The sequence below is a fragment of the Sphaeramia orbicularis genome, chromosome 11 (assembly GCF_902148855.1).
Source record: "Sphaeramia orbicularis chromosome 11, fSphaOr1.1, whole genome shotgun sequence".
Taxonomy (NCBI): Eukaryota; Metazoa; Chordata; class Actinopteri; order Kurtiformes; family Apogonidae; genus Sphaeramia; species Sphaeramia orbicularis.
In genome coordinates this window covers 40,594,813-40,621,826 of record NC_043967.1, presented here as the reverse complement: position 1 = coordinate 40,621,826, position 27,014 = coordinate 40,594,813, and the positions used below count along the sequence as shown (strand labels likewise).

Genomic DNA, 27,014 nt, shown 5'->3' with positions numbered 1-27,014 from the left:
GTTTGTAAATGTACACAATTTCATGTAATTTCCCTTTTTTTTTTTTTGTTTTTTTTTTTACAGTAAAACAAAAAGGAAAAATTTGGAATTGTCATTATTTGCAGGTTTTCATGGTAGTATTTGACCTTCAGTCAATGCCAAAGTTTTTACACATACGGACGGACAGATGGACGGACGGACAACGAACTTATGACAATACCCTGCGGCGAGGGGAATAACTGCCAAACTTAATTAGTAAAATTAAGATCCATGGAAAAACCAAAACATGTGAATGAATTAACCCATAATCCAAATCACTTTGCTCTAGTCAATGATGAATAAAACACAGTAACACCACTTTATTTTTATAAACAAATTTTTACTGATACAGTTAAGAATATTCATACAGCAATGTAAAGCTACCATAATGCACATACCTATGGACTTATGAATCATAATGGGCACTAGATGGATTATAATAAATAGTTGAACACAACATCTGTACACAGAAACATTGCCCCATAATCCATAGAAATGTACATATACCAGTACAACATTGATAATTCCATAAATTTACGAATGACAAATCCTCCAAAATAAAACTGATCTCCACCTGTTATGTCTCTCTTTACTTATTGTTTGAAATAAACACAAGCAACTACTGAATTTATAAGTAATTATGTACAGGTTCCTAAACAAGAAACTCCATAAAGGCACAATTGTCTATACAACATGTACAAAAGAAACAAGTTGTTTGGAGCTGACAAGAAGTAAAAATAAAATGATTGGTCATCATTATAATTCTCATATGATTGCACATACAATATGAATGTCAGCATCTGTGCTTTGAAAGGTGATTTGCAAAGAAACAAACCCCTGAAGAAGTGTTTCAGTCTTACAAAGTGACAAGAATTACAAAAAGAGAATGAAGGAGAGCTTTTCTCTTGGGGTCTTCAGGTGGCAATGACCAGTCTGTCTTCATCATCACTGGATGCCTCATTATAGTCATCATTAGTCACCTTCTGCCAGCTGGACGCCAGCGCTGGTCTCAGAGGTGTTGCATCACGAGCTCCCTCAGCTGGTGACCCCTTATAGCTGTCGGATCGACTCTCGGGAGCTGGTGATGGATGCTGCCGTGGGGATTTATCCCTTTCCTCCTTCTCCACATTCTTTGTTAACTCTGCTCCACCGCTGGCTCCAGAACCAGGTCTGGGGCCTGAGGTCTGTTCTTCAGAGCTGTTGGCCTTAAAAGGAGCAGGGGGTGAAGGTGACATGCAACTCTTTGAAGGACTTGGGGCGTGTTCGATTTGAGGTTGGTGGGCTGCCAGAGTCTCTGGGCTGCCCTGCCTCTCTGACGACCCAGGAAGAGGACTAAGGGTCGAGAGGGGGCTGACAGAAGGAATGATGGCAGGCAGCGCGATGTTAACTATCTGCAGGCCTGGCACATGTGTTTGAGGGCCTGTGCTGCTTTGGGAAGTGGGGTTAGCGGCTAAAACCTGCAGACCGAGGGTGGCGTTGAGGGTGAGCCCTTGCTGGGGCAGCAGCTGGGTGGATGCCAAGCCGGTGTTGGTCAGCCCCATTAGGTTGAGCGCTTCCAGACCCACTGGTTGTATCGTTTGAGCCTGCAGACCGGCGACCTGCCCTAAAGGGAAGCAGGGCACAACACTACTGACTGGTTCCTGAACCACAAGAGGCTGAGCCTGCAAACCCTCTGCCTGCGGTGGGGTGTTGGGCGGCGGTAACGGGCTCGTGTTTCTGTGGATGACACTCACTGCCGGGATGGTGAGCTGGACAGGACCAGCCTGGATTGGTACAAAGGTGGAATAAGCTGCTAGGCCGGCAGGAACCAGCTGGATCCCCCCAACTGGGACCATGCTGTAAGAGGAGCGAGAAGGTTGCTGGGAGTGCAGGGGCAGGTGGCTGAACAGGTGGGTCTGGGTCTCCGCTCCAGGTGTTTGGGACAAGTGTTGGGGAAAGTGCATGGGACTTTGAGCAGCATAGGAGGAAGTCTGAGTACTCCGGTCCACTGGTATTCCCAGTTCACTGGTCGTCACAGTGGAAGAGGCAGAGCAGACATCCTGTGGAGAGACAGGAAAAAACAGCTTTGGTCTAATTTCTTGATTGAATTCTGGTACACCAATTAACAGGGTTTCTGCAGGTCCTTAAAAGTTTCAAATTCAACAAACTCAATTGTACATCTTAAACACAAATAGATTTAGTGCTTGGTTTAAGCCTGTTGACAGTAATGAATTTCAAGCAATGCACTGCACAACTCACAAACTCCTGGAGTAAAGATTTTAGAATCACATGGGAGGTCACCAAATTATAAAGCAACCACCCAAAAAACAAGAATATCAGCAAACTCCCCAAGATGGTTCTGTTTTCTCATTGGAAACATCACCAAAGTTGGACCCCATCATGAAGGTTGGACTCCATAGAAGTCATAAGGTTTTGAAGGTAAGGCAAAAAGTATAATAAAAGATTTAGAAGAAATTATGAAGTAGTGGTGTGGGATCATGGGAGTTTTGATGAAAATGTATCTAATCTGACGCTTAAACGAAACATTTTTATAGATGAGGTGATGTAGAAGTTGCATTCACATTACAATATGTCATTTCACTCTAATTACACACTAGAAAGGAGTATCAATGCAAATAAAACGGATTGGACTCCATCCATAGGCAACAAAACGAACCAAATGAAATTATAGAATCTACTAAATTTGAACATTGTTAGAAAGATTTATAATGTATAATGTGGCTATAATAAGAAATAATATAAAGTAAAGCAATCATGAAGGCTTACTTCTTTTTATATATTTAAATAAGTGTTCATTTAACTTGCAGAAACCCTGATTCAGCAAAGAAGAAATGCAGATGTATTTGTATTAGCCACCTAAGCCAAATGACTTCCAAAACTATTCACCTTTTTTTGTCATAGCATTCACAGAAGCTTTGCGGAAGTGCCTCGCATGCAGGACTCAAAGTGAGGGTTGGAAAGCAGGCTAAGGGGTGCAGGCAGGGGTGGGTGGACAAAGACACAATGAGAACACATGGACCTCACCTGGCCAAGCTTGGAGCCTTTGCCTGGCACTGGGGGACTAGGGGGGACGTCAAAGTCAGGGTAGTCGATAGACATCTGCCTGCACGGTGACACAGGGCTCATCATGTGCACTGACTCTGTATCTGAGGTGTAGGAGTCGGATGTGGTGGCGACAGCTGGAGGAGAGTTAGGAAGGGGAACTGGGCTGATGCACGACCCGGAGATGCATATCTGTTTGCTCAGGGACACAGGGCTCATCATGGGAACAGATTCTGAGTCTGATGTGTGGGATTCAGGAGCTGGAGGCTGGGAGAAAGGGAGGGGGGCTGAGCTGATTGACATTTGGGCTAGTAGGGCACTAGGGGGGACTTCAGCCTCTTTGGATGGGATGTGCTGTGGGCTGGCAGAAACAGACGGGTTGGTGGAGAGGCCAGACTCTGCCTGACTGTCCTCCTCTTCTTCCTCGTTGTCGTCGTTCTCCTCATCGTCGGGGCCATCGGAGTCATCGCCGTCTGAATCTTGGCGGTCGGCGCTGCTCACCTGGCTGCGGTCTCCTGTAGATAAGAGTAGGAAAGAGGATTAGAATTAAAGAATTAATGAAAACCCAGACTAATACTAGCAGTGAAAAAAAGCTTTTAGCTAAATGCCATGTGGTCTTAGATCCTACTTTTTTTCATCCACTTTTCTGAGAAATGAAACTCAAGTAAAAGTAGGCATTTCTTCAAAATAAAACTAAAACTACTTTGTAAAACTAACCTGGCATCAAATAACTCAGATGAGAAGTCAAATCTTAGTTTTCTGCAGAGCATGACTCATCACATGAAGACATGCTCGTAGGAAGTACCTCTTTCATTCATTAAAAACCTTTTCCTCTCACCTAGGTTTCTTTCAAAATCCCACAACTATGAATACCATTCAGAGGTATTTTGCGGCGCAGTAGCGGAGTGTTTCACACCCTACACCCCTAAATGCCCCAGAGCTCCATCACAGGCAGCGAAGGAAAAACAAATATGCTCTTAGAGACTGGGACGACAGAATGCTTTCAGGCAGCTTTTCTCTGTCTCTTTTTTTTTTTTTTTCTAAAATTAGATGCAGCAATTTCCTCTTTCTAAATGCTGTGCATGCCGCCCACATGCACTTTGAGTTAACAGAGGAAGAAGCTGCATTTAGAATTTCTAATTAGACCATGGCAAAGCTATTGATCGACATAGCAACAGAGCACAAGCAGGCACTGTCCGTGTTTTATATCTCATGCCATTAAAAGAGCTATTTAAAGAAGGGCTATCCTTTCTGAAACCAAAAGAAATGAGCTAAACAAGGTTTCTCTGCATTCACTCACTAATACATACATACATACATACTAATATACCTGTAAACAAACCACTAAATTAATAAAAATGAAAGCTTATTCTTGTCTGATAAGCTATGGCTCCAGAGCACACAATGCTCCTACTGTGTTCCTTTCTAGTCTAAGGCTGAGCAGTGAAGCACTGTACCGGAGTCCTCCGCATCCTGATCGTCAATGAGACCCTCAGGCACCCCCATCTCCATGCATTTCTTACTGTGGGCCTTGGATTTCATGTGCTTGGTCAGATTTCCTGCAAAAGGAGATGCAATAAGGTTTTATGGGTGGGTAGGTCTTGAACAATAGCACAGAAGGAGTTTATGTAAGAGAATGCGGTCTTTGGGCAAGCTGTATGTAAAGGGTGAGTAACTGATAAAGACATTTTTAAATGAACGTGGGTAGCTCTGACACCAAGTACTGTTCTGCAGTGTCGCGTGGGTAGGCAAGTTCGATAAAGAATGATGAATCATACTGTCTTGGTTTAAGAGATGGTAGAACAGTATCTTTAATTCCATTGCATTTTGAAAAGACAGTAGCAGTGCAAGCCCATACAAACATAAATTACATCTCCAAATAAAGGATCAGTATGTAAATTTTTTGTTAAAATGTTGCACTGAAACCCAAGAAATTTGTCATGAAACAGCTGAAAATTAATTTCCTTCACTATTCTTAATGTACCCAAGAATATGTTTAAAATGTTTTTTAATTAAGTAAAATTACAAGTACTGACACTGGCATACATACACATGGCAGAAAAAAATAAAACATTTATTAATGCTTTTTATGTTTAGCTATAAACACTGAGTTCTAACCTTTTGTCTTGAAAGAGAAGTTGCAGTGGACACAGTGGTAAGGCCGGACATCAGAATGTGTACGGATGTGTTTGCGCAGCATGCTGGGCTTCTTACAGCGGATCCCACATTCTTCGCAAATGTATTTACCACGCCCACGACCACGTACATACACATACTCTTCATTAGATTTATATCTGTAGAGTAAAAAGAATCAATTTAAGTAGCTGAATATACAGTTAAAATATGTCAGGTTGATCAATAAATGAATAAAATTAACTTTTAAGAAACATACCCGCCATCAAATATTTTAACCCGTCTTGGTTCCGTTTTAGATGCCAAGTCCTTGTCTGCTTCAGTGCTTGTCTGAGTTTCTGGTTGCACCTTACCTCTCATTTCAATCGACTTTGACTTCTGGATTGGTGGCACCTGTGGAGAGACGACATAGTCATGCATTGATCAGCAGCAAAAAAAAAGTAAAGTGAAGAATATAAGAATTTCTGCCTTCTTAGTAGTTCTTACCCGTGGCATGACATCCTTCAACTTTCCCGAGTAAGACAAGATGTCTTTTATTCCACCAGTTCTTATGGCCGAGGTGTAGTGTATTTTCTTAGCGCTCTGCTTGGAGTCGAACAGAGACATGACCACTTTAGTTGGCAGCCCAAGTGGGTTGGGGTTATTGGGGCAGACAGTCCAGGAAGCATATGCTGAAGTCTTCAGGTCAGTTTGAGGAACGTGAAGAGGTTTCCTCTTCATCAGGAAACACCATGTAAAAGTTGTGGCAGTCTTCAGGCTTGGAAAAGACAGTCGATGGCTGTCTTTTGTGTTAACCACAGAAACAGATGTGGTCAGTTTTACCTGACCACCATGGAAACTGGAAGGCCTAATAGGAGATTTGGCAGGAGTCCACCTCTGTTCCTCAGCTTTTTCTTGAGGCTTCAAAGTGGAATTAACTGGCATGGAGGTTCCCTGGTTACCAGGTGTAGTATTCAATACAGAGCGTGCCTCCTCAGGAATTATAGTACTTCTGCCTTTTTCTAGACCAGCACTGTCAGGTGACATGGGCTTGACATCATCAGTAGCTTCTAAGTCCTTCTCAGCATCTGTTTTAACCTGGGGCAGAGGGGGGGCCTCAGTTTCAATTGGACTGTCCGCTGGTTCAGTTGTACAAACCTGGCGCACAAGTGTTAGCTTTCGCTGTCTGGTCACCTCCGACATCTTAGAATTAAGATAGTTGACTGACCTGCCATCAGTTAGGCAGGCCACACCATGCTCATCCTTAGCTCGCTTTTGGTGCTTTTCCATGTAGATGTCCAAGCTGTTGGCAGGTGATAACATTCGTTTACTTGAAGCAGTGGGTTCTTGCTGTGGACACAAAGTTACAGATGCCAGTTTCTGCGTGCAGTGCAAAGACCCAAGAGAAGGTGCATGCTCTCCAGTATGGTTTTGACTGCTAACGCTTTGAATATTATCCTTCTTTATCATTGGTGAAGCATGAGTATCACTATCGACAGACTGAGCTGATAAAAAGCTGTTTTTACTAGGTACAGAGGGAGTAGAGTGCATTTGTTCATGAGTTATCAGAATCTGTGGCAATGGTATAGAACCTGCTTGGTTGTGTTTGAAATTATCCCTTGGAGGTTCAACTGGCAAAACAACACCTTGTGTCTTAATCTCAGTGGCCTGTTGAGTTGGTTGAGCAACAAAAACATTTTGAAGTACTTCAGAAGGTTTTGAAATGCTCAAAATTGGATTGGCAATAGGTATTGTTAAAACTGGCAAAGCAATTTGAGTTCCCTGTGTGTTGGAGAATGAAAATGTTTGGCTTGCTCTCAGAGTAGGACACGGCAGTTGATATTTGGGCACAAAACATTCCTTTCCTTCAGAGTCAGCTGACTTGTTCTGAACATTGTCCCGACAAACTAAGATCTGGTTCAGAGGCTGTTGCATCTTTTGGCATATTTGAACCCTTGATGTCTGATGCCAAGGGTGTGGAAGGCCATGGACTTGGGGCTGTTGAGTTGGACTGCCCAAGTTAATGCTCTGCACTATTTGCTCATTCTTTTGCAAAGGTGGCTCTCCACTATGTAGGACAAAAGGCTGAGCCATGTTGATCCTGTTGGCAATATGAATCTGTTGGGGTTTATTCTGAGTTAAAGAGCAAACATTTGTTATGGGAGGTTTTTCAAGAGGTATGACAGTTTTGCGAACAGGCTGCTGACTCTCAGGACCTATTTTCAAAGACATTTGGCGAACTAATGGTCCTCTCCTTCTTTCAATAAGTGGCACCGGAGCAACTTGAGAGACTTGCCCACTTTTTGGATGGCCAACAGGGGACAGAGATCTGCTGGGAGACACACTGCCACAATCAAAAGACTTGCTCCGATAATCACATGAAATCTCCACAGAGGGCTGAGTACAGGTGATCTGTTCAGATGCAGCACGCCTCATCATGCCAGGTACACCAAGGGTATTGAAGGCTGCTGGCAAGCCTTGTGTCTCTGAGATTTTGCTGACGCACTCTGCTCTAGAAGGACTCTCTGACCTGGATGGCTCCTCTCTGTCAAAAGAGGCAGAAATACTAGAACAGCGAGAGAGACTACTGTCTCTACTGAGGCTTCGTGAGAGGCTGGATTCAAAACTGGATTCGCCTGATGAGTGTTCCATTTGGGCAAGACGGATTCTCTTCTTTTTAGGTGGAAGTTTCTCTGCCGGTAACTTTGACAAGCTCTCACTTCTCTGAGGCCAGTTAAACTGATCTGCAGGCTTATCTGCTGATTCAGTGGTTTGTGTTTCATGCTCTCTGTCTGGCTCTTCTGTGACAAGAATTTCAGGAACTTGGATGTTGTTTTGACGAACCAGACGAGATTGATGGACAGGAGTAGAGTTTGCACCAGCTTCTCCTACTGTGCCATCGGCGCATTGTTCCATCCTTTGTTTTCCATAGTCAACACTCTTGGGTTTGGATATCTTTTCATGGTAGCTGTCAATTGAAATACTTGATATTGCATCTGTTTTGGGTTTATTCAGAGGATCTTTTTCCATACTCTCAACTGGTGACACCCTGTCAATAGATTCTGTCTCAAAGGAATTGGGTCTGCTTAGAGAATTGGTGTGTCTAATGACTGAAGTACCACTGCCTTGTCTCTGCATTTCCCCTTTACTGGAAATACTGATCTGGGTTTCTCGTATCGGAGACAGTCTAGAATCTGACGCATTTATACCTCTTGCTACAAGTTGAATCTGAGGTAGTTTTGTCTGGTTGTTTTTAGGCTGTATGTCTACCATTACAGCATGCTGGGAAAATGTACGTCCTGCAAGAGCTGTTGGTAACTGACATGCATCAAAACTCACTGAACAAGGTGGTGTGGTGTCTGTTGGAGACTGATCATCTTCATCTCCAACACTCTTCATTTTCCTTCTCTTTCTAATTGATGTCTGCTGATCAAGTATAGCTGATCTTGGGACAATGGGCTGCTGCATATTGACATGAAAAACATCTTGATCAGTTTCTTTTACAGCAACTGGCTTGTTTTTTGGACCATGAAGCTCAGAACAATAGAACTTCTTGTGAGTTTCAAAATTTTCTAGCTTTCTGTACCGGTTACGACAGGTTTCACACTCATACATCGTGCCTTTATTTTGCAGAGGCTTTCGGTTTCTCTCCTGGTTGTGCTCAAAAGATCTGCTCCTTTGCATGAGTTCTGTGAAATTGCTTGGACCATGATATCCCTCATCCATTGAGCGGACAGTAGGGAGTCCATGCCCCTCACTTGTGGAAAAGTCTTCCACTGCTGCTTGTCTGACTAAGGTGCGAGAGTGTATTGCTGGATTTGGGGTTGATGGAGCTGATGAAAATACATCATCGTTTAGTGAACTAATTTTATCATCGAATGACTGGCAAATTCGCAAAGGGTGTGGGAGAGGAGCAACATTTACGGGGAGAGCAGAGTGTCCTGGTGTGGTAGGCATGGAGTTACTCCGTGTTATTGGCAAACAATCCATTGGCGGGTATTGAGAGGGTACAGAGAGGAGAAATACTGGCTTAGATTTATCAGTGGGAGTGAATGGGGACTTGGGGATATCAGAACTGGAACTTGATCGTCTTCCTATTGGTTTAAGATCAAACTGAAAAGAGTCTTTGAATATGTATGATTTTGGAGAGTCTATACTGCCTCTCCTTGAGAGAGAAGTCCTCCTTGGTTTTACACTGTCCAACTGCTTGTTATCAACCACTGCCTCATTGTCAGATATCAGCTTTGAAATTCGTTCTTCCAAAGACAGTGCTTTTGTCTCTAGTGGTGGACGCATTTGTCCTTCCACAGCTCGGTGCTTTTGCTCAGTTGCTACATGCAATACAGTGGCAACTGTTGGAGGGATGTTTGAAAGAGCATTCTTGGTAATGTCAATGTCTACTGGTGGAATAATCTTTACAAATGGACTTGGTGGGCTCATGGCTTGGTCAGCACTTTCAGAGCGTGAGAAATAGCCAGAGTCTGTGCTTCCCAAACTGCGGGGACTTAGTAGACACTTAACTTGTTGCGGTTGAGAAAAATCAGTTGCTTGTTGTCTCTGAAGTTGAGCATGTCCACCTAACAGGGGAGATTTGCACTGTTGGTCTTCATCTTCACTTGCTATGTCTAGTGAAGGATTTGTACCATCCACCTCCTTCAAAGATGACAAAACTGTGATACTGGATCTCAGGTTGGCGGTCTGGAACTCACGTTGCCGTGCAGCTGCTTGCTCAGGTGCTGCCCCAGTCACTCTTGGGCTGTCTGCTCTCAAAGGGGAGACATTAACTGGATATACAACAACTTTTGGAAGTGCAGCTGTCACTTTGGGCTCATAAGACCTCTGACCAGTTACTGGTTTGCCAGACTCGAACACAGCACATGAGTCTGCTTCTACATGGTTTGCTTGGGTTGTACCTGTACTCTGTAAACTATTTTCAGATAAAGCTGCCACACTGCTCTGTGAGGAGTCAGGATCCAAGTCTGCAGTGCTACCTTCCTCATCACTGTCCCCACTGTCCTCTGCTTCTGAATGTGTCCCAAGGGCTTTATCAGACTCTTGAGATAGCGATCCACCTCCCGATTCAGAGCGTGCAATGAGACCAAGCTTTATAGCATGGGCATGTGATTTCTTGTGCTTGTACAAGTTGCTCTTGGTTTTGAATGAGAAGCCACAGGTAACACATGGGTATGGTCTTTCTCCTGTGTGAGACCTGATGTGTTTGAGCAGCACACTGGGTTTTGCACATGCCCGGTTGCAGTATTCACAAACATATTTTCCTGGCTTCTTAGGCTTTTGGTCTTTGGAGATTTGTTCAGAACCAAAGTTCATTACAGTTGTCATCTGAACTTGGTTGCCGCCAGGTGTAACTGGGACCTGAATGCTGCTGGGAACACTTGCTGAGACAGACTGGCATGTTTGCACAACTGGGGGTTGGCTTTGTGGCAAAGAAGTAGAGCCTGAGGGAACAGGTGCGTGAGTTAAAGTTGATGGTCCAGTATTAAAGCTCATTTGTAATCTTGGTTTTTCTGGATTTGAAGGAACAGGCATAAACTGTGGTGTAGCAAGCGGGGGAGATTGCAAAGACGTACCCTGTGTTGATGTCTGCACATTTCCCTGTAGTGGTGCTGCAATGCCAATGAAGTTGCCTTGTTTGTCAATGTAATAAGTTTGCATATGAGAATGTTGAGTCTGAAGCCCTACATTGAGTGATGGCATTGTTGGTACTTCACCACAGGATTGAGGGTTAAGTGTGGGACCTGGTTTCCCAATGGCTGTGACTTGTAAGGATTTTTTCCTCTCAGCCAGCGTACTGAAGTCAGGCTCCATGGCCTTAAGTAGAACATCAAGTGGAGCACTGGTGTGGTAGGGATCTCCCTCAAAGCTTGGCTCTTGGCTTGTGCTGTGTTTGGGCTGAGATACTTTAGTCGTAATCAAAGACCCCTCCTCACCATCAGTGGGCCCTAGTGATGGTGGCCTAGAAGATGTTTCTTCTTGCTTCAGCCTTTCATGGTCAGTGGAAGATGCCCCTTTGCCAGGGGACACTGCATCTGGTTGGACATACTGAGGGTCCCTTTTCCCACTGGGTGATGTTGAAGGATTGGTGGAAGGACTGTTGGAGGAGGAGCATGAAGGTGTAGTTTTCTTGGAAGGTGCTCCGTGGAGGGCAGTTTCGGATGGTTTGGACTGCAGGGGCTTTTTCACTGGAGACTTAGGAATTTTCTTCAGCTGATTTCCTGCAACCACTTTTTTCCTCTTCAGTCCTTTAACGTTATCTGCATTTCTTCGACTGCTTTCAGAAATCCCTGTAGAAAGAAATATAATGAGAGAAAATGAATAGCAGATTTGGCCCCCCAGCAAAATCACTGAATTGTCTCACTGCAAAATAATTAAACGAAAATGTATTTATTTTCTCTGTATTGTCTTGAAACCTCTTAAAAAGCAACTGATTAGAGATTATTAGATTTCTAAGATTACAGCATTTTAAATTCATGTGATTTACTTTCAAGTTGCACTACTTTGAAATTTACACCAACCATTAAAATGAGTGACAGTCTGTATAAAAAGTCAAACATTGGTTACCATGATGGTTTTTTGCAACTAAACTCAGGTTTTAAATCAGAACTAACATTCTGTTTTAAATAGCAGTGTTACATAATATACTGTATGCAAAATGTACTGATATATTTAAAATAAGTGAAAGTTGACAAATAATATCAGTAATGCTGAAACCATCCTGTTATTTGTTGTATTATATGACTGCAGCCACAAAATACTTACCTGGTATTACATAATATATAAAGGATCTCTTAATTATTATTCAAAAATGTAAACCTAAGTAAGTGTGGCTGTTAAAAACATTAACAAACTTAAAGACTAACAAAGTGTGCATGCTTTCCCTGCGACATCCCAGCAATAAGGCAGTACTGTTTGGAAAGGGCACACCCATACCATGGTGTGCCATCATTTGTCCTGCTGGCCTGCAATAAAGTGAGGCATGGGTTCTTAAGGACATGTTGCATAAGTGCAGCAATGCCATGTCACAGTTTCCTGGCTTGTTTAGGTATTTCCCAAGATGAGGTCAGCGTTCCTTCAGAGCCTCTGGCATAATTAGATTTAGGAACGCCTTGTCTTTACATAAGTAAATCCCTTCTCCACACAAACATGGAACCAGAGCATTCGACAAGTACATAGCAAATATAGCCCTCAAAGCGAACCCTGTGATTTTTTTCCTAACCCTTTCTAAAAACGCATTCTGAAGAGTCACACATCCAGCTGCTGCTAAAAGACATGGGGAACAGATTACTTATTCCTAGAAACCACAAGTCTGCAAACAAAATCCAATGACTTCATAAAGAACCTAAACAATCATTTGATTGTTGCCAGCCATGACAATGTTTATTGTTATAAAAATCTGTCAGGGCTATTGTTAAATAAAAAATATGTATAATATAATCAGCATCTTTGTCATCTCACAAAACTAAATCATTTCCTTCTATGACTGTCTAGTTTGAAAAGCACGCATTAGACTTCTACTGTGACAGAACCACTGATGTCTTCAAGAGGATTAACCCTTGACCTGCAGGCAGGGACATCAGTACCTGCTGTGCTGAGACAGGGATTGAGATATTCTTATTTGTATCCTTTCTCTAGTGTCCCCGCCAAATCTCATTTAGAGTGGATGATTCAATCACAGCTAGCATGTCGTGCAAATAAGATGGGTGTTTTTTTAAAAGGACAATGCAGCAGTGATGAGGTAGGCTCAGCTGGCTAATTCTCAGGCTTAAACCGACAACATGGCACTGCTTTAACTTAACTAAACTGGCTTTATATGTTGTTATGTAACAACTGACAATAAAAAAGAAACTGGTTTTTGTGTGTAATAACTAGTTTGTGTTAGTGTTATTGCACAATGCAAAGGTACAACGTAATATTGATATAATGAGTTAGCATTTTCTGGTTTATTCATTATTACATAGCATTATATTGAACTGCCTTGCATTCATTAAAATTGGTCTCCAAATTTAATTCTGATACACAGAAAAAAAATCTGAAATGCTAATGTGAATTTTTCTGAAATAGTTTGACATGTCTTTTATCAACCACAAGGGGGATATTCAGGCCAAGGATATGAAAAATAAATTGTGTAGGACCACGTTTGCATGTCAGAAAAACACAGCTACAAAGTATAAAATAGTCAACAAACAAAACAGCATTATATCTTGTACTAATATTGAAAAATTATTAATCTTACACCCTTTGAGAGCAGTGTTCTTGTTCAGAAATTTAAATTGTGAATTTTAAAAGGCTCTTACCTTTCTGCGAACTTTTGGGGTCTTTCAGTTCTTTCTGTGCTTCCTCGATTTTATCTGCAAAACAAGAACAGATACCATTTTGAGTACACAGAGCAGAAGCACACATCTGCACACACGCACTCGTACTCCACGGTGAAGTGCACAACAGAATAGAACTAAAGATACTGGGGATGCTTCCCACACGGCTGCAGCAAAATGAAGATCTTTCAAATGAGAAACAGACATTCTTCCATAGCTGAGAGAGTGCACGCTTTCAATATGGAAACTCCTGCAACCGTGAAGGGGGCAAGTATGTGTGCACAGAATAATAGTACCCTAGAAGTACGCCTACTTATAGAAATAACAGCATGAATATGCATGATATACAGGTTAAGTTTGCAAACAAGTCAATATGGTGGGTTCACTCTCATTATCACAGAGCGAGCACTAACCCACAGTTCACTTTGCATATTCAAATGCTGTTTACACCCCTCAGAAAAGACAAATTAATTCCCCTCTATATGTCACAATCATCACCCACGATCCAGCAGGTGATAAACCTGTTACTGCAAGAACTGTAAAGATGTGTGGGAAGTGACGCAGTACTGACGGTGAGGAACTGTAATTAATATTAATTACATACACTGGCTTAATGTAGCATGAACGTGTGACAGAGGCAGAGGAAGGGGGTAAGTCACATTTTCTTGCTGCTGTAGAATGACTTCAACATAGGCTATTAATGTGACAAATATAAATGCATATGTTTCATTACTTTCCTAATTGTGAAAAATCTTTATAACTGCAACATATGAACGCTAGTTTAGAAAATAAACTGAAGACAAACACTAAGGTCTGAAACTGGAAAATAATATTAACTCCATGTCTTTTTTTTGTTGTAAATTATTGATGCATATACTTCACATTATTGTCCATGCAACCACTCACTGTATTTAATTTTATTCACTGTACTTTAGTGTTTTATACTTATTAACACATGCATTTTCTTTTAATACAAATTAAATTCCATTATGCTCTGCACAATGACAAATAAAGGTAATTCAATTCAATTCTCCTATTTTCATTTTATATTTTGAGTCAAACACATTTGGGGCTGTCGTTGCAAACTACACTGGCCGGTGTCTACTATTTAGTCATAAATGTGCAGAAACATTAAATTGGAAATTTTCATTGTTTGTTTTTGTGAAAAAAATTAAAAAGAAAAAAGAAAAAAAAAAAAAACAATACAACAAGTCTTCTACACGTGTAAGTACTAGTATGACACACATTACGCACAGATGGAAAACTGGTCATTTCCAGAAAAGCAAAGCACTACAGCATGTTTTTGTCTCCTACGACCATGGAAACTAGATGGAAAATTAAACCCGCCATGGCCTCTGTGCCCTGCTCATGACATTAGAGTCCTTGAGGAGCAGTGGTAACAATTTTGTCCTAGATTGCACAAACGTTAATGGAGGGTGAAAGAGGATGTTTCATCTGCGGTTCCCAAAATCAAAGTGCAATGCCGGGAACACTCGGAGGAGGGGTGGACAGAAGAAAGCCACAGAGGAGGTCAGTGGATTATGTCATCCTGTGTGTGTTACTACAGTCACACCCTTCTGCATGTCTTTCCTTCTTTTCCTCTATATCCCAGGCACACGCCACAGATTACATAATGCGTCCCCACCCCTGTGCTGCCGTGGAGCAAAACAAAGGCACCCTGCCAGCAGAAACACAGCAACCCAGGCACATGAGGAGGGGGCAGAGCTTATGTTTATGTGAATCTTACACTAAAAAGGTGGACGGAAAAAGGCTGGGAGAGGTACGCGTTTGTGCGTCTAGTGTTTTTGCATGTAAGCGATCATGTGAACGCCTTCGCCTGCTGACAAAAGGAATCAGGTAGGCTGTGTTTTCCTGGCAACAAAGCTGGCATGGTATTCCTCCAAACAGAGAGGATCCTGAAGCTTCCCTCAGCTCAGCACAGTCACGGAAACCACGCTGTACAGCACAGCCTCGCAGCTTCCGCAACTCAACGGCTATGTTATTGCAGACCAATTTGACATAATAAATGCTTATTTTAGTGGTGAAATGATTTGGAGGTAGATTTTCACTAGCTATGCTTCATTGTTTGCACAGCTTGATGCATATGTCTTGTTTTAGACCGCACTGGCAAACCAAAGCGTAAGTGATTACTGCCCAACAAAAATCTTATTAGTGGTTGTGTATGGTAGAAGATGAGAGTATAAGCTATTAAATATCAAATTGCACTTCTTACATAATAAACCGCAAACAAGACCCCTCATGCTGAATGACACCCATGAAGTCAAGCTCTGAAGCATGGAAAAGAACAGGAAACACCAGCCCAAATGAGTGGAAAGGGACAAGGCAGTGCTGCCTTCATCTGTTGGCCTCAAGAGGACAAAAAAAAAAAATTCCATCCACAGTGCCCAAGTTATTAAGACAGCAGGGAATGATTATAGGGTTGTTCATATTTTCCTCATTATGGCTGTTGGGGTTACTGAGGCGGTCGGGGTGATGGTTACATATTTCACTACGGGGCTTTAAGACATTCATCATGCCCTCTGAAATCTGTAATTGTCCCGTATCCACAAGAAAACAATAAAAGGAATGTACACAAACGTTGTGTGCTGTCCATGATGAAAACCAGAGCATACAGTGGAACATGACCACTAAATTTGAAGGAAGAGAGAGAAAACACAATCTTGTGGGGAGGGGGGGGGGACTCATAATGTGGCCCCACTTTAACTGCTGCCAATAACTCAACTATTTACATCGGAGGTCTCCAACAAAACAAAAAGATGCCCAAAAAGATTCTGCTTAAGAAAACTGAAGCACACACACAGGGACTGAAATGAGCTGGAATGTTCCGACTCCTTTGAATGATTAAATTTGGAGACGCTTCAGGACTGTGATCTGTGACTTTGTTTCTGACGAGAGAGAGTGAAATACGGAAAACATAAACACATCGTGCCTGAACATGTGACCGTATGCAGATGATCAAAGTGAAACTAATACTTTCCAGTAGCAACTAATCCACACAATATACAGACATGATGGCACTCCTACATTATTTAGACATGATAATGATTATCTCATCTATTAGGAATAACTTTGGAATAAAGAATAATGGACTTGATCAATCAATCAATTAATCAATCAATCAATAATCAGCTGAGCATAGTGAGAAAATGTCTTAGCAAATAATTGTTATTTATCTATATCTTTTTATTTAAATGTATTCAGCAGAGACATCACATAGGGATTGTCACATTGAAAAGAATGCCATGTACATATAATGTATATAGGACTTGTAGCCATAGTGGGTCATTAGCAGACTGTGTCTCTGGTAAATACTCAACCAAGCCAATGCAATAAATATTATTCAATGTTTGGAGGAGACAGTGTAATTACTGGGTCTGGTGATGGTGAGCGTATTCCTCTCTTATATTATTCCTTGCATATCATCTTACATCTGACATGTAATGGCATTATGCAGTTTGATTACTTTATAAATGTATGTGATCCATTACAGTTACTACAAAAAACACAATACAACCAAGTCCTTTAAATCCAAACACAATAACTCAGCTTATGTCTACAATAATAGCAGCCATGTAGTCAGACAAGAACAGTTTCAGTAATGGAAATTCAACACTTTTATACTTTTCACCCTTATTACACACTAAAAAATATTTGTTAGAAAAGTACCATCACATGGAACTTTTACATGACTTTGAAATAATTATAATAGTTCCTAGGGATGCACAGATGACAAAATTCGTGCCAATCTTGCCAATACTGATTGTGATATTTAAAATTACATTTTATTCAATAGCTGATGCTGATACAGATGTTACTCTGATTTTTTAATTTCAGTTATTACTCATCCCGCACTTAACAAAGAGATGATTTTATAATCATTATTATCATTCCATAAACATAAGAAGAGTTACATTTTAAAGACTTTCATTCCTTTATGACACTGTTTTGCATACATTACAACACAACAGATGAATATATATATTAATAATATTTTATGGAGAAGGGGTGGCATTAAATAAGTTGCACTTCTTCCCACCCCTTTTCGGGCATGAAACTATTGTGCTGTTCTTCTGTCTAAGATTGCCTTCATTGTTGATTTTTATATTATTATTTATGTTTTACTTGTTCACATGTATGTTAAATTTCATTGGATTTTCTGAAATAAATCACTAAAATCAAAAATCAAAAATAAAAACAGATAAATAACTGTCACTTCTATCTGAAAAGACATCTCAAATGTGATATTGATATCAGCAAATATCAGCAGATATATTGATGCGTCCCCAATAGTTACAATATCAGATTTTTAACAGGGTAAGAGGTAACATTTACTTTGTCACATGTGAAAAGTCATCCTCCCATCTAACATTCACAGGTGCAGTGCTTTTGTCAGTAAAGGTGATGCTGGATCATCAGAAAACACAAGCACAGACTCAGTCAATAATCACCCAACCTCACCCTCTAATGGTAACTTCAGGCAAGTATTTTTCCCCTTCTGCATTGCTACACCAACCCTAGGGTTCCCCCACCTGCCAAAAGCCACTTTAATCCCAGCACGCATGCTCTAAGGCTTTAAAAAGGCACAGAAAATTACCAAGGCTCTGAAAAGCGTGCTGAATGACTTGTCTAAGAGAGGCTTTATTGTAAGCAAAAAGCATCTGAACAGCTTTAATAATTTAGTAGACTGAGAATCAATACACTCCACTAACTTAAACATGTGCTGGTGCTATTCAATCTCACTCAAATCATGAAGAGACTGATCTACAGCTGGCACTTTTATACACCATTCAGACTAGACCTGCAGTAGATCATAAATTCTTGCTTAGTAATCTCCCCCTCCTCTCTATGCCTGCACTGCTCGACAATACACCTACAAATGCAGGTTTTTGAGCAGACAAAGCCGACAGGACTGATGTGAAATGCAGATCAACGTTCGCCCCGAGTCTCGAGGTGGGGGATCTTTGATCTGAGCAATGTGATACCAGAGCATATGTGAGGATGGGGCTGGGAGGGGCCAGAGTGGGCGGGTGCATGCCAATTAGGCAGGAGTTTGTAGGCGAGGGAGTCAGTCTCCTCGCTGGTCGCTGTCATGACAACCACGAATCTTTAATGTACCCCCCCTTTCCCTGCATCTTCCAGCCCACTCCTCTCTCTGCGCAGTCTAGGAGTGAGTGGGAAATGTGATTACTAGTGCCCCGAGGGCCGAAGTGACGTCATCACACAGTGCACGAATCCCACCGCCCACCTGATGTGAATTTACTAGCCATCAGCTACAGTGGGGCTGTAAGGGGGGGGTATGCTCAGTGGGAGGCGAGGCCTGTCTAAACTCTATTAAGGCATTTGACAGACAATAATTGGTGAAGACGTGGCTGTAATAGCCACAGATACAAATGCGTTCTAATGAGATGGGGTGACAACTCACCTCTGGAAGATGGACCTAATAAACTCAACTTAAGTATGAAAGTCGACCTCTGCCTGTCTAATAACAAACAATATGAATCTGCAGCAGAGTGGCAGCTGAATGTCCCTGGCACCGGATTCCCCCTCAGAGCTACTGCCTTTCTGCACCAACACACATCGCAACTAAATAAATAAATACGCCAGACTCATGCCTTTAAATGTACTGAAATATGCAGAGTAAATTGATGATTTGGTGGTCAAGGATGTTGTATAATAGTGGCTGATGGCCAGTACTGGGAAACTCAAATGGAATGGAGGATTCTGAGGGAATCCCACCCACCAGACTGATGTTCTGGTCCAGATTTATTGGTTTACTTTGAAACTCCACATCCAAATTTACTTGCTCATTTATTTAGTATTTGTCCCTAATTGGGTTTAATAATCTGCCTTTATTCATAATCCATTTGTATTGGCCTTGAAAATACGCCAATGTTAACCTATAATATGTTTTATTATCAGTCAAGTGATTGCTGAACAGTGTTTGATTTGTAAGACTAGTAGAACAGGATTTCTTTAAGATCATACTGTTTTATATGTAACCTTAATCTGAGTCAACTAACATATTTAGCCTTTTAGATTAATCTCTTGTTTATTTTCCATATTATTTTTTCTGAAAACATCTAAAACTCAAATAACATCTCAGATAAATGCACTGAAAGGGAATGAATGAATCCTCTAGGACCAAAAGTTCCTTGAAATTGCAGGTAAAATACCTGATTAATTTACTATATTCAGTTACTTTGCACCTCTTCCTGTTGGACGACTGACAACCAACCACCAGACTCCACACACCCCTCTACCCTCACTGCCAGCCTGTAACACATTCACATTTTGCTCAACCGTCTGCCCCGCTGGGCCTCGCCATGCCAAATGGCCACCATCAACAGCCTAGTGGCAGCTTTTCGTGGTGGTCCATATGTACAACGTCATGTGTTTCAGATGGACTCTGAGCCTTGGCTACAGCCTGGTGCTGCTTCTCCTGCTAGCATCAAGAGACATGTGTGTGTTAAGGGGGAAACTGGTTGTTTTGCAAAAACAGCATCTGCGAGGGTTGAGGTGTCATCAGTATGCATGACACTACAGCAGTGTACTAGCAACAAGCCTGAACAATGCCAGCGCAGATGGGCGTCCACCAGCAATAAGGAAGCAGGAGACCAAGTAAAAAAAAAAAAAACTACACCAAAAGGCTTTTGTTTCAGGTTACAAGTGTGTGGTGAGTTCACAGTCTGCTGGATTCAGATTCTTGCGAAATCTGTTGGTATAACAGGTCAGATGGAGGAAAGGAAAGGAAAGGAAAGAAAAGGAAAGGAAAGGAAAGGAAAGGAAAATAAAAGATGATGGGATTGGAGTCGGCAGCTGCTCCCGTCTACCCTGTCATTGTGCAGGAGGGAGATTATGTAACGTGAGCACCTCCACCAGGCTGCTGTACAGGACAGGCTTTGTAAACTCCAATGACTGATGCATTTTTAAAACTACAACAAAGACCTTCCACCTAAACAAAACCGACTCCAGCGACCACCTGAAAACTCAACTGGAACAATCTGACATGTTCAAGGTCAATGCTCAAAGTCCGTCATTCAAACACTACTTTTGGAAAAAACTGACTTTGGTAATATGCTCCAACACAGACAGTGTTTAAACAGCCAAAAGAAAAGGAAGTAAACAATGAGAATGAACTGTTGGTCCTCTTAGTCTAAACCTTTAGACACTAATGATTTATAATTTTCTCCTTAATAATGGATTAGATTTATATAGCGCTTTTCTATGAACGCATACTCAAAGCGCGTACAGAGGATCCATTATTCATTCACTCTCACATTCTCCCTCTGGTGGTGGTAAACTACATTTGTAGCCACAGCTGCCCTGGGGCAGACTGACGGAAGCGTGGCTGCCAATCTGCGCCTACGGCCCCTCCAACCACCACCGAACATTCATATGCATTTATACAGCAGCGCTGGAGGCAAGGCGGGTAAAGTGTCTTGCCCAAGGACACAACAGCACATGGACAGAGCAGGATTCGAACTGCCAACCCTTTAGTTATTGGACAACCCGCTTTATCATCTGAGCCATGGCCACCTCCTTGTTCTGACATTTTTAGAAAAGCCAATTGTTATGTAAAAGTGTTTGAAGCCCACAACCAACACCAAAAAGGTCTTTTCTGTCAAGCTAATCAGGTGAATAAAAATAGACAGGATTTGTTTGAAATTCTTTTCAGACTTCTGTTATTTATTGCTGTTGTGGCCTTTGACCGATGACTACCGAACAGAAACTGGAAAAGCAGCTGTGAATGTATCTGAACCCAGTACAGTAGAAATAGCGAACTGATGCCAGATGAAACAGATTTAGCAAATAAAGGCATGAGTAGCCAAACACTGAGCTGATTAACAGCCAAAATGTTCTATTACAATTGCAGTTTTTAAACCACAGATGTAAAATAATAGGCTAATACTTTTTTTTTTTTATTTACTGTGTCAGATGATAATAATAATAATGCTATTATTAAATCAAAACAGCTCCCGTGGTAGTCATAACAGCTGGTACATATATAGTTGAAGCTTTGCAGAAATTCCTTGTCACCATTAAGGGAAGTCTGTTGATCTTATCTCAGCTTTTCTTCCTGTGGTCTGTGGAGCATTTTTGCAGCTCTCAGCAGCTGACCCATGCAATAAGTGACCATAAGGCTAACTGTCAGCATCTGACACATTCTTTCTTTTCGCAGACACGCCCACACACACACACACATACACACACAAACACCCGGTGGCCTTGAGCAAGATGAACCTGCCGCCACAGGAAGTACACTGTGTTTTCCCTCCATCATCATAGTCCGAGGATGATGCAGAAAAGTGGAGGGATCCCCCACCGTAGACGAAGAGTCCCATTACCCTGCAGTCCATCATCATCAGCCCGTTTAGAGGGGAGTGCAAAGTCACATCCTTCCCTCTCCTCTCACGCACTGACCGGTCTGGGAACTGGAGCAGCTCACTTTATCAAATCTAATCGACATAAAAGAGCAATACTGTAAAGATAAGGCCAGGAAGTGAAGAAACTCAGATAACACAGGGCTCTGTATCACATATCACATCACATTGTACTTTACTACCAGCTAGAATGTGCCAAAAAGTTATGAAGAAACAATTCAGAGAGTAATCAAACAAGGACAGAGTGAAAAGGCAGGAGATTGAGAACATCATAAAAGAGTCCCTTGTCCATATTTAAAATGCAATTCAAACAAAAACTGCTTCTCAAATATGTTTAATTTAAGTCTGTGTTATTGTATCTTTTTGCCTCATGTGCCTGATGTGCTGATACTGTCTAAATTCTATACTGTCTGCATCAATGGAATTACCTTAGGTCGTTCTTAGAGCAAGGGTTAGGTTTTAGCTTTGGTAGAAATAGAGATTATTTTCATAATAAATTGTACTGTTTTGCGTAATGTCTTGGGCCCCCGTTTGTAAGCTATGGATAGCTTCTGGGGTTACCCTTTTTACAAAATCATATCTTGCTGGAAATTATGACTATAACTTGTATATGTATTTCAAATTATTTGTAAATAAATGTGAACTGAATTTGTAAATTTGTAAATTTATAAATAAATTAATAAATTTGTAAATTTGTAAATAAATGTGAACTGAACTGAATGTGAACTATCAAAATGGGGGATGTTGCATTCAGGAAAATCCTAATATTTGCTGGTTCTATTTTCTAGATGTGACATTTTGCTGCTGTTCTCTGTTGGAAACAGATTGTTACAGTTTTGGATAGTTCATTACACAACCCAAGAACTGTAGATATAAACTTTTCTACCTAAATGTCTACAAAATTCCTGCCATTATGTATTGAAATGCAAAATGATATTCGCGATGACAGCAAACGATGTCCGTAAAGTCCTCACTTTAAGCTGCACGAGCGGGAATCACAGATATAATGGGAATTGACATCACAATTTGATAATACACACCCTCCTATTGCAGCTCTGTCCTCTGTCTAAATCATAAAACTAAATATAAACATTGATACATACATGATCAGATCTGTTGTTTTATGCTGTTATGGAAAAATATCAGTTTTCCAAAATTCCACATGGAGTAGAGCAGTAGAATTAAGTCCATGTCACATCTGATGGAATCTGATTGGTAATCACAGCTGTCAATCACATGTTTAACCCCCTGCCTGTCTGAAATTCCTGTAATTACACAAAACACTGTGTAGAGTTCTACAGCTAGAGAAAATACAGGATGGAATATATAGCAGAGTTTTGTACCCCTGAGACTTCATACAATATGCTGAAAAGGTAATTTTGGAATTTTTGACAAACGATGCTAAAAACTAAAACTAAAAAAATCCTCTAAATTACAACTTGTGATTCAAGGATTGTCCTGTTCAGCCAGAGGCTCCCAGCCAAAGGGGATCTTAGCCTACTAACCCATGATTTCTAAGTGGTTTTCATCCTAACTACTGTGTTGTTTTTTTGGGTTGAGCTGAAAATTATATATTTTTTTCTGTATTGTAGAGCTGCATTTACTCTAAAACAGTACATGTGGTAATGATTCTGTCACTTCTACATCAATCTCACAAGTGTTACCTTTGTTTTGAACCCAAATTTTTGGAAGTGAAACATTGTTATTTATACCCTAATCATTTTGGGAATGTTGTTTTTAGATTTTAGGCTGAAAAATGGGTGCCAATTATTATGTTCCATTGTTGTTTTTTATAAAGATCCTATTGATCTTGAATCTTCTTGGTAGTTTTTCTAGGTTCAACTGGACTAGTTTGGCTCTTGAAAACATTTTGTCTATCATCAAAGAGACCTCTTCAGTTCTAATTGCTGATGGGGGAAAATGGACTTATAAACCTCTATTGCGGGTGGTCTGTGGAGGTTGATCTTGAAGTAAAACATACATTAAATACATAACATTTTCAAAATCATAAAGCTTTATTTTACAAGTGTTGTCCTGCATGTTGATATCTTTCTAAACAGCTTAAGCTTTAGTCCATGGTCTTGGACTAAACACGTTAAAAAGTCTGAAAGTCAGTATAAATTATTTTCTGGGTGTTACTGCTGAAAATGTAGTGACTACTAAGGTATGAGTGTACAGCTATTTAGAGCTGTGTGGATGAGCGCACTCAGAATTATCTAAAAAATGTTACTCTAAACTACAGTCATCATGCAGCTATCTCAAACATTATTTTAGGTTTCAATAGGTAATAGAAAGATCAAAGATTTGCGTATTTAATATTATGGTAACACTTTATAATAAGTACACACTATGAATCATTGTTTAAGCACTAATAAATACTGAATTCATCATTTATAAAGCATATTTCTGACATGAGTGCTCAGTAGTGTATGGTTTAAACGCCCTGAATCATGTGTTGAGTTTATTTTAATGCAGTTTGTTTGATAATCCCATGTGCTGTGTCGTTCCTTTGTTAGAATAACTGAAACTTTTGTGAGTCTTTAGACATTGCCAACCTTTAAATCTCATTTGTAAATGCTTTATATGGCATAGATAGTGCACACTTTAGATGAGCTCACACCATATACTTAATTAATGAGTAGTAAGTGCTTTATAACTGTCTGAAATAATGGATTCCTGTATTAATAACTGTTTATAGGACATCTGCTGGAAAAAAAATTGTGAGTTAGTATAAAATACCTACTAACATATTCACTAACCATTAGTACATGTCTGAATATTGTATGTGCACATCATAACTGGTTTGTAAGTGATGCAATACTAAATTTTTCAATGCTGAATCCATAATTTATAAAGTATGAACATACAATCATTAAGCATATTGTAGATGAGCTTATTAATGATGAGTAAAACATTTATAACTGTGCTTATAAACCATATACTAATGAGCATTCATGCCAGAAATATGCTTTATAAATGATGAATTCAGTATTTATTAATGCTTAACTAATGCTTCATAGTGTGCAGTTATTATAAAGTGTTACCAATATTATTTGTTTTGGCTCAGTAGAATGGACTTGAGGAATATGTTGCTGTGTCTGACTGCTATTATTTTATTATAAGCACAAGAATAGACATGCCTGAAGAATAGGTATAAGAAAAAAAAAAAGGGGAGCTTGGAGGATTTGTGTTTTTCTAAAAACACTTGGGGCATTCAAGCAAGTCCTGCTCTCCCTGCAGCCTGGGGATCAGCTGCTGACTGCTAAGCATCTCCCTACCAGGGAAGAGGAGGTAGAAGGAGGAATGTGGAGGCAGCCAGTGTAGCTGTTTACCCTCTGATGGGAAAGACAAGGAGGAGAGATTGTTTATATGCGAATGAAACAGCATGCTGCGGGATAATGACGCTGTTAGAACAGGTACGAGTTAAAAAGTGCGGCATTAGAGCAGCTCTGGGCAACGGATTTTTAATAATGTACGGCTGTAAACGGGGGGGAGACGTGCAGATCCTGCAGACGGAGCTGCGAGATGAACAATGCAGTTATGAGGATTAACTTGTCGGAGTTACCCTCCTCGTTTCTCTCATTATAAGAGTAATTAGAAGGCATGTTTGGAGGCATAGGCATCACTGCATTCTCCCAATAATTCGTGCTGCAAACACCCAGTCAACAAATGAAATATTGATCACATCTCTTTCTCCAGCGCACACACAGACAAAGACAGTGGTTTGGTGTGTACTGTACTGCTGCCCCCGCAGGAAACTGTAGGTGGAAGAAGCAGCAGACTGGAGGCCACTGATTATTGGGACTGCGTGGGCACCCTTGTGAAAAATTGATATAACGAGAAATGTACTGGGTGGGTAGAAAACTCTGTGTGCGCGCAGGATTAATGGTGCAGGCGTGGTTGAAACGTGCATGCAAGTATAACCTCTTCTATCTTTTTCAGACCACACATGCACGTTTAAACCCCCACCACCACCACCACCACCACCACCACCCAAAAAATAAAAATAAATAAAAAAGTCAGCCTGCACCAAAATAGACGAAAAAGAGCCAGACTCCCAAACCGGTGCAGGAACACAGAGCCAAGGAACACTAAATAATGATTTCCTTTTCTCGCAGTCACAAATCATTGAAGGTGTGAAGCCTCTAAAGCCCGTATTAGACTCGAGTAAGATAATTCACAAGCTGCTTGGAGAAATTAAGAATATAATCAGTTTTGCCCAATCAGAGTGAACATTTTCAACACCAACACAAGGGGATATTATTCTCAATACTGACCTCTTTCAATGGTAATTATCAAGTCTGTCAGAGGACAAGCCAGCAGTAGAAATAAGTATTCACAGAGCTCAAACTGGTTCCCCAATTCTGCTTATTTGGTCCAATCCAGTCCAAAAAAACAGAAGTGCGCTGACCATTTACATGTAAAACTACTATCATAATACTTTCATGCAAACTCTGACCTTTACTCATGCATTAAAAATGACAAATACTGTTAGCAAAAATTGGAAGTATGTCACGTAATCAACATATTTATGTAAATCATGGTGGGGTTTGGGATAATTCTTGGTAATGCACATTATTTTATGTGTATTTTGCATAAAAACATCATATTTTACATGGTCAGCAGTTGCTTCATTGTGTACAATCTTAAAACTAGAGCAACAACTTTCATTATCAATTCACCGACTAATTACTTCCTTACATAAACTGTTTTGCTTAACAGTGAAAAATGTCACAGACAATTGTCCAGGATATAATTATGTATAACATTATTATGTGGTCCTGAACCCAATTGTATTTACTTACGTATGATTGAGAAAAGGTCCAAATCATTATAAGTTACAGGATGGACTGTGTAAAGAACAGCATATTTGCCACATATTTTTGTTCATCACTCAACTCAAATGTCCAAAACCAAGGTGCAATTGTTCATAATCATGTCAAAACTCCTGAGAAACTGAAACCAGCGAGTATTTATTGTTTTTGTTCAACTCACTTCATAATCGACTAATTATCTCAGCTCTACTAAATGGCTGTCATTGCATGAAAAAAAAAAAAAAATGCTCTGAGTGAACTCTGGATAACTGTTCAGTTTTGATTTATGTCTCCAT

The 27,014-nt window shown here is 40.7% G+C and overlaps 1 protein-coding gene across 3 annotated transcripts in view; it reads right to left on the bottom strand.

Moving 5' to 3' along the window:
- Positions 1-337: 337 nt before the first annotated feature.
- The window catches only part of hivep1 (HIVEP zinc finger 1), a 74,155-nt gene continuing 47,478 nt past the window's right edge, over positions 338-27,014 (bottom strand). Inside the window, exons 3-9 of one of the 3 annotated variants that reach the window (XM_030147829.1) lie at positions 13,485-13,538; positions 5,680-11,474; positions 5,453-5,586; positions 5,179-5,354; positions 4,518-4,619; positions 3,043-3,575; positions 338-2,057 (exon numbers count right to left, since the gene is read on the bottom strand). In XM_030147829.1, the coding sequence (XP_030003689.1) occupies positions 933-2,057; positions 3,043-3,575; positions 4,518-4,619; positions 5,179-5,354; positions 5,453-5,586; positions 5,680-11,474; positions 13,485-13,538 (7,919 nt within the window). In that variant the 3' untranslated portion in view covers positions 338-932. Of the gene's footprint in view, positions 2,058-2,904; positions 3,576-4,517; positions 4,620-5,178; positions 5,355-5,452; positions 5,587-5,679; positions 11,475-13,484; positions 13,539-27,014 lie in introns of all 3 variants that reach the window. The other 2 variants (XM_030147828.1, XM_030147830.1) reach the window with 2 other exon arrangements.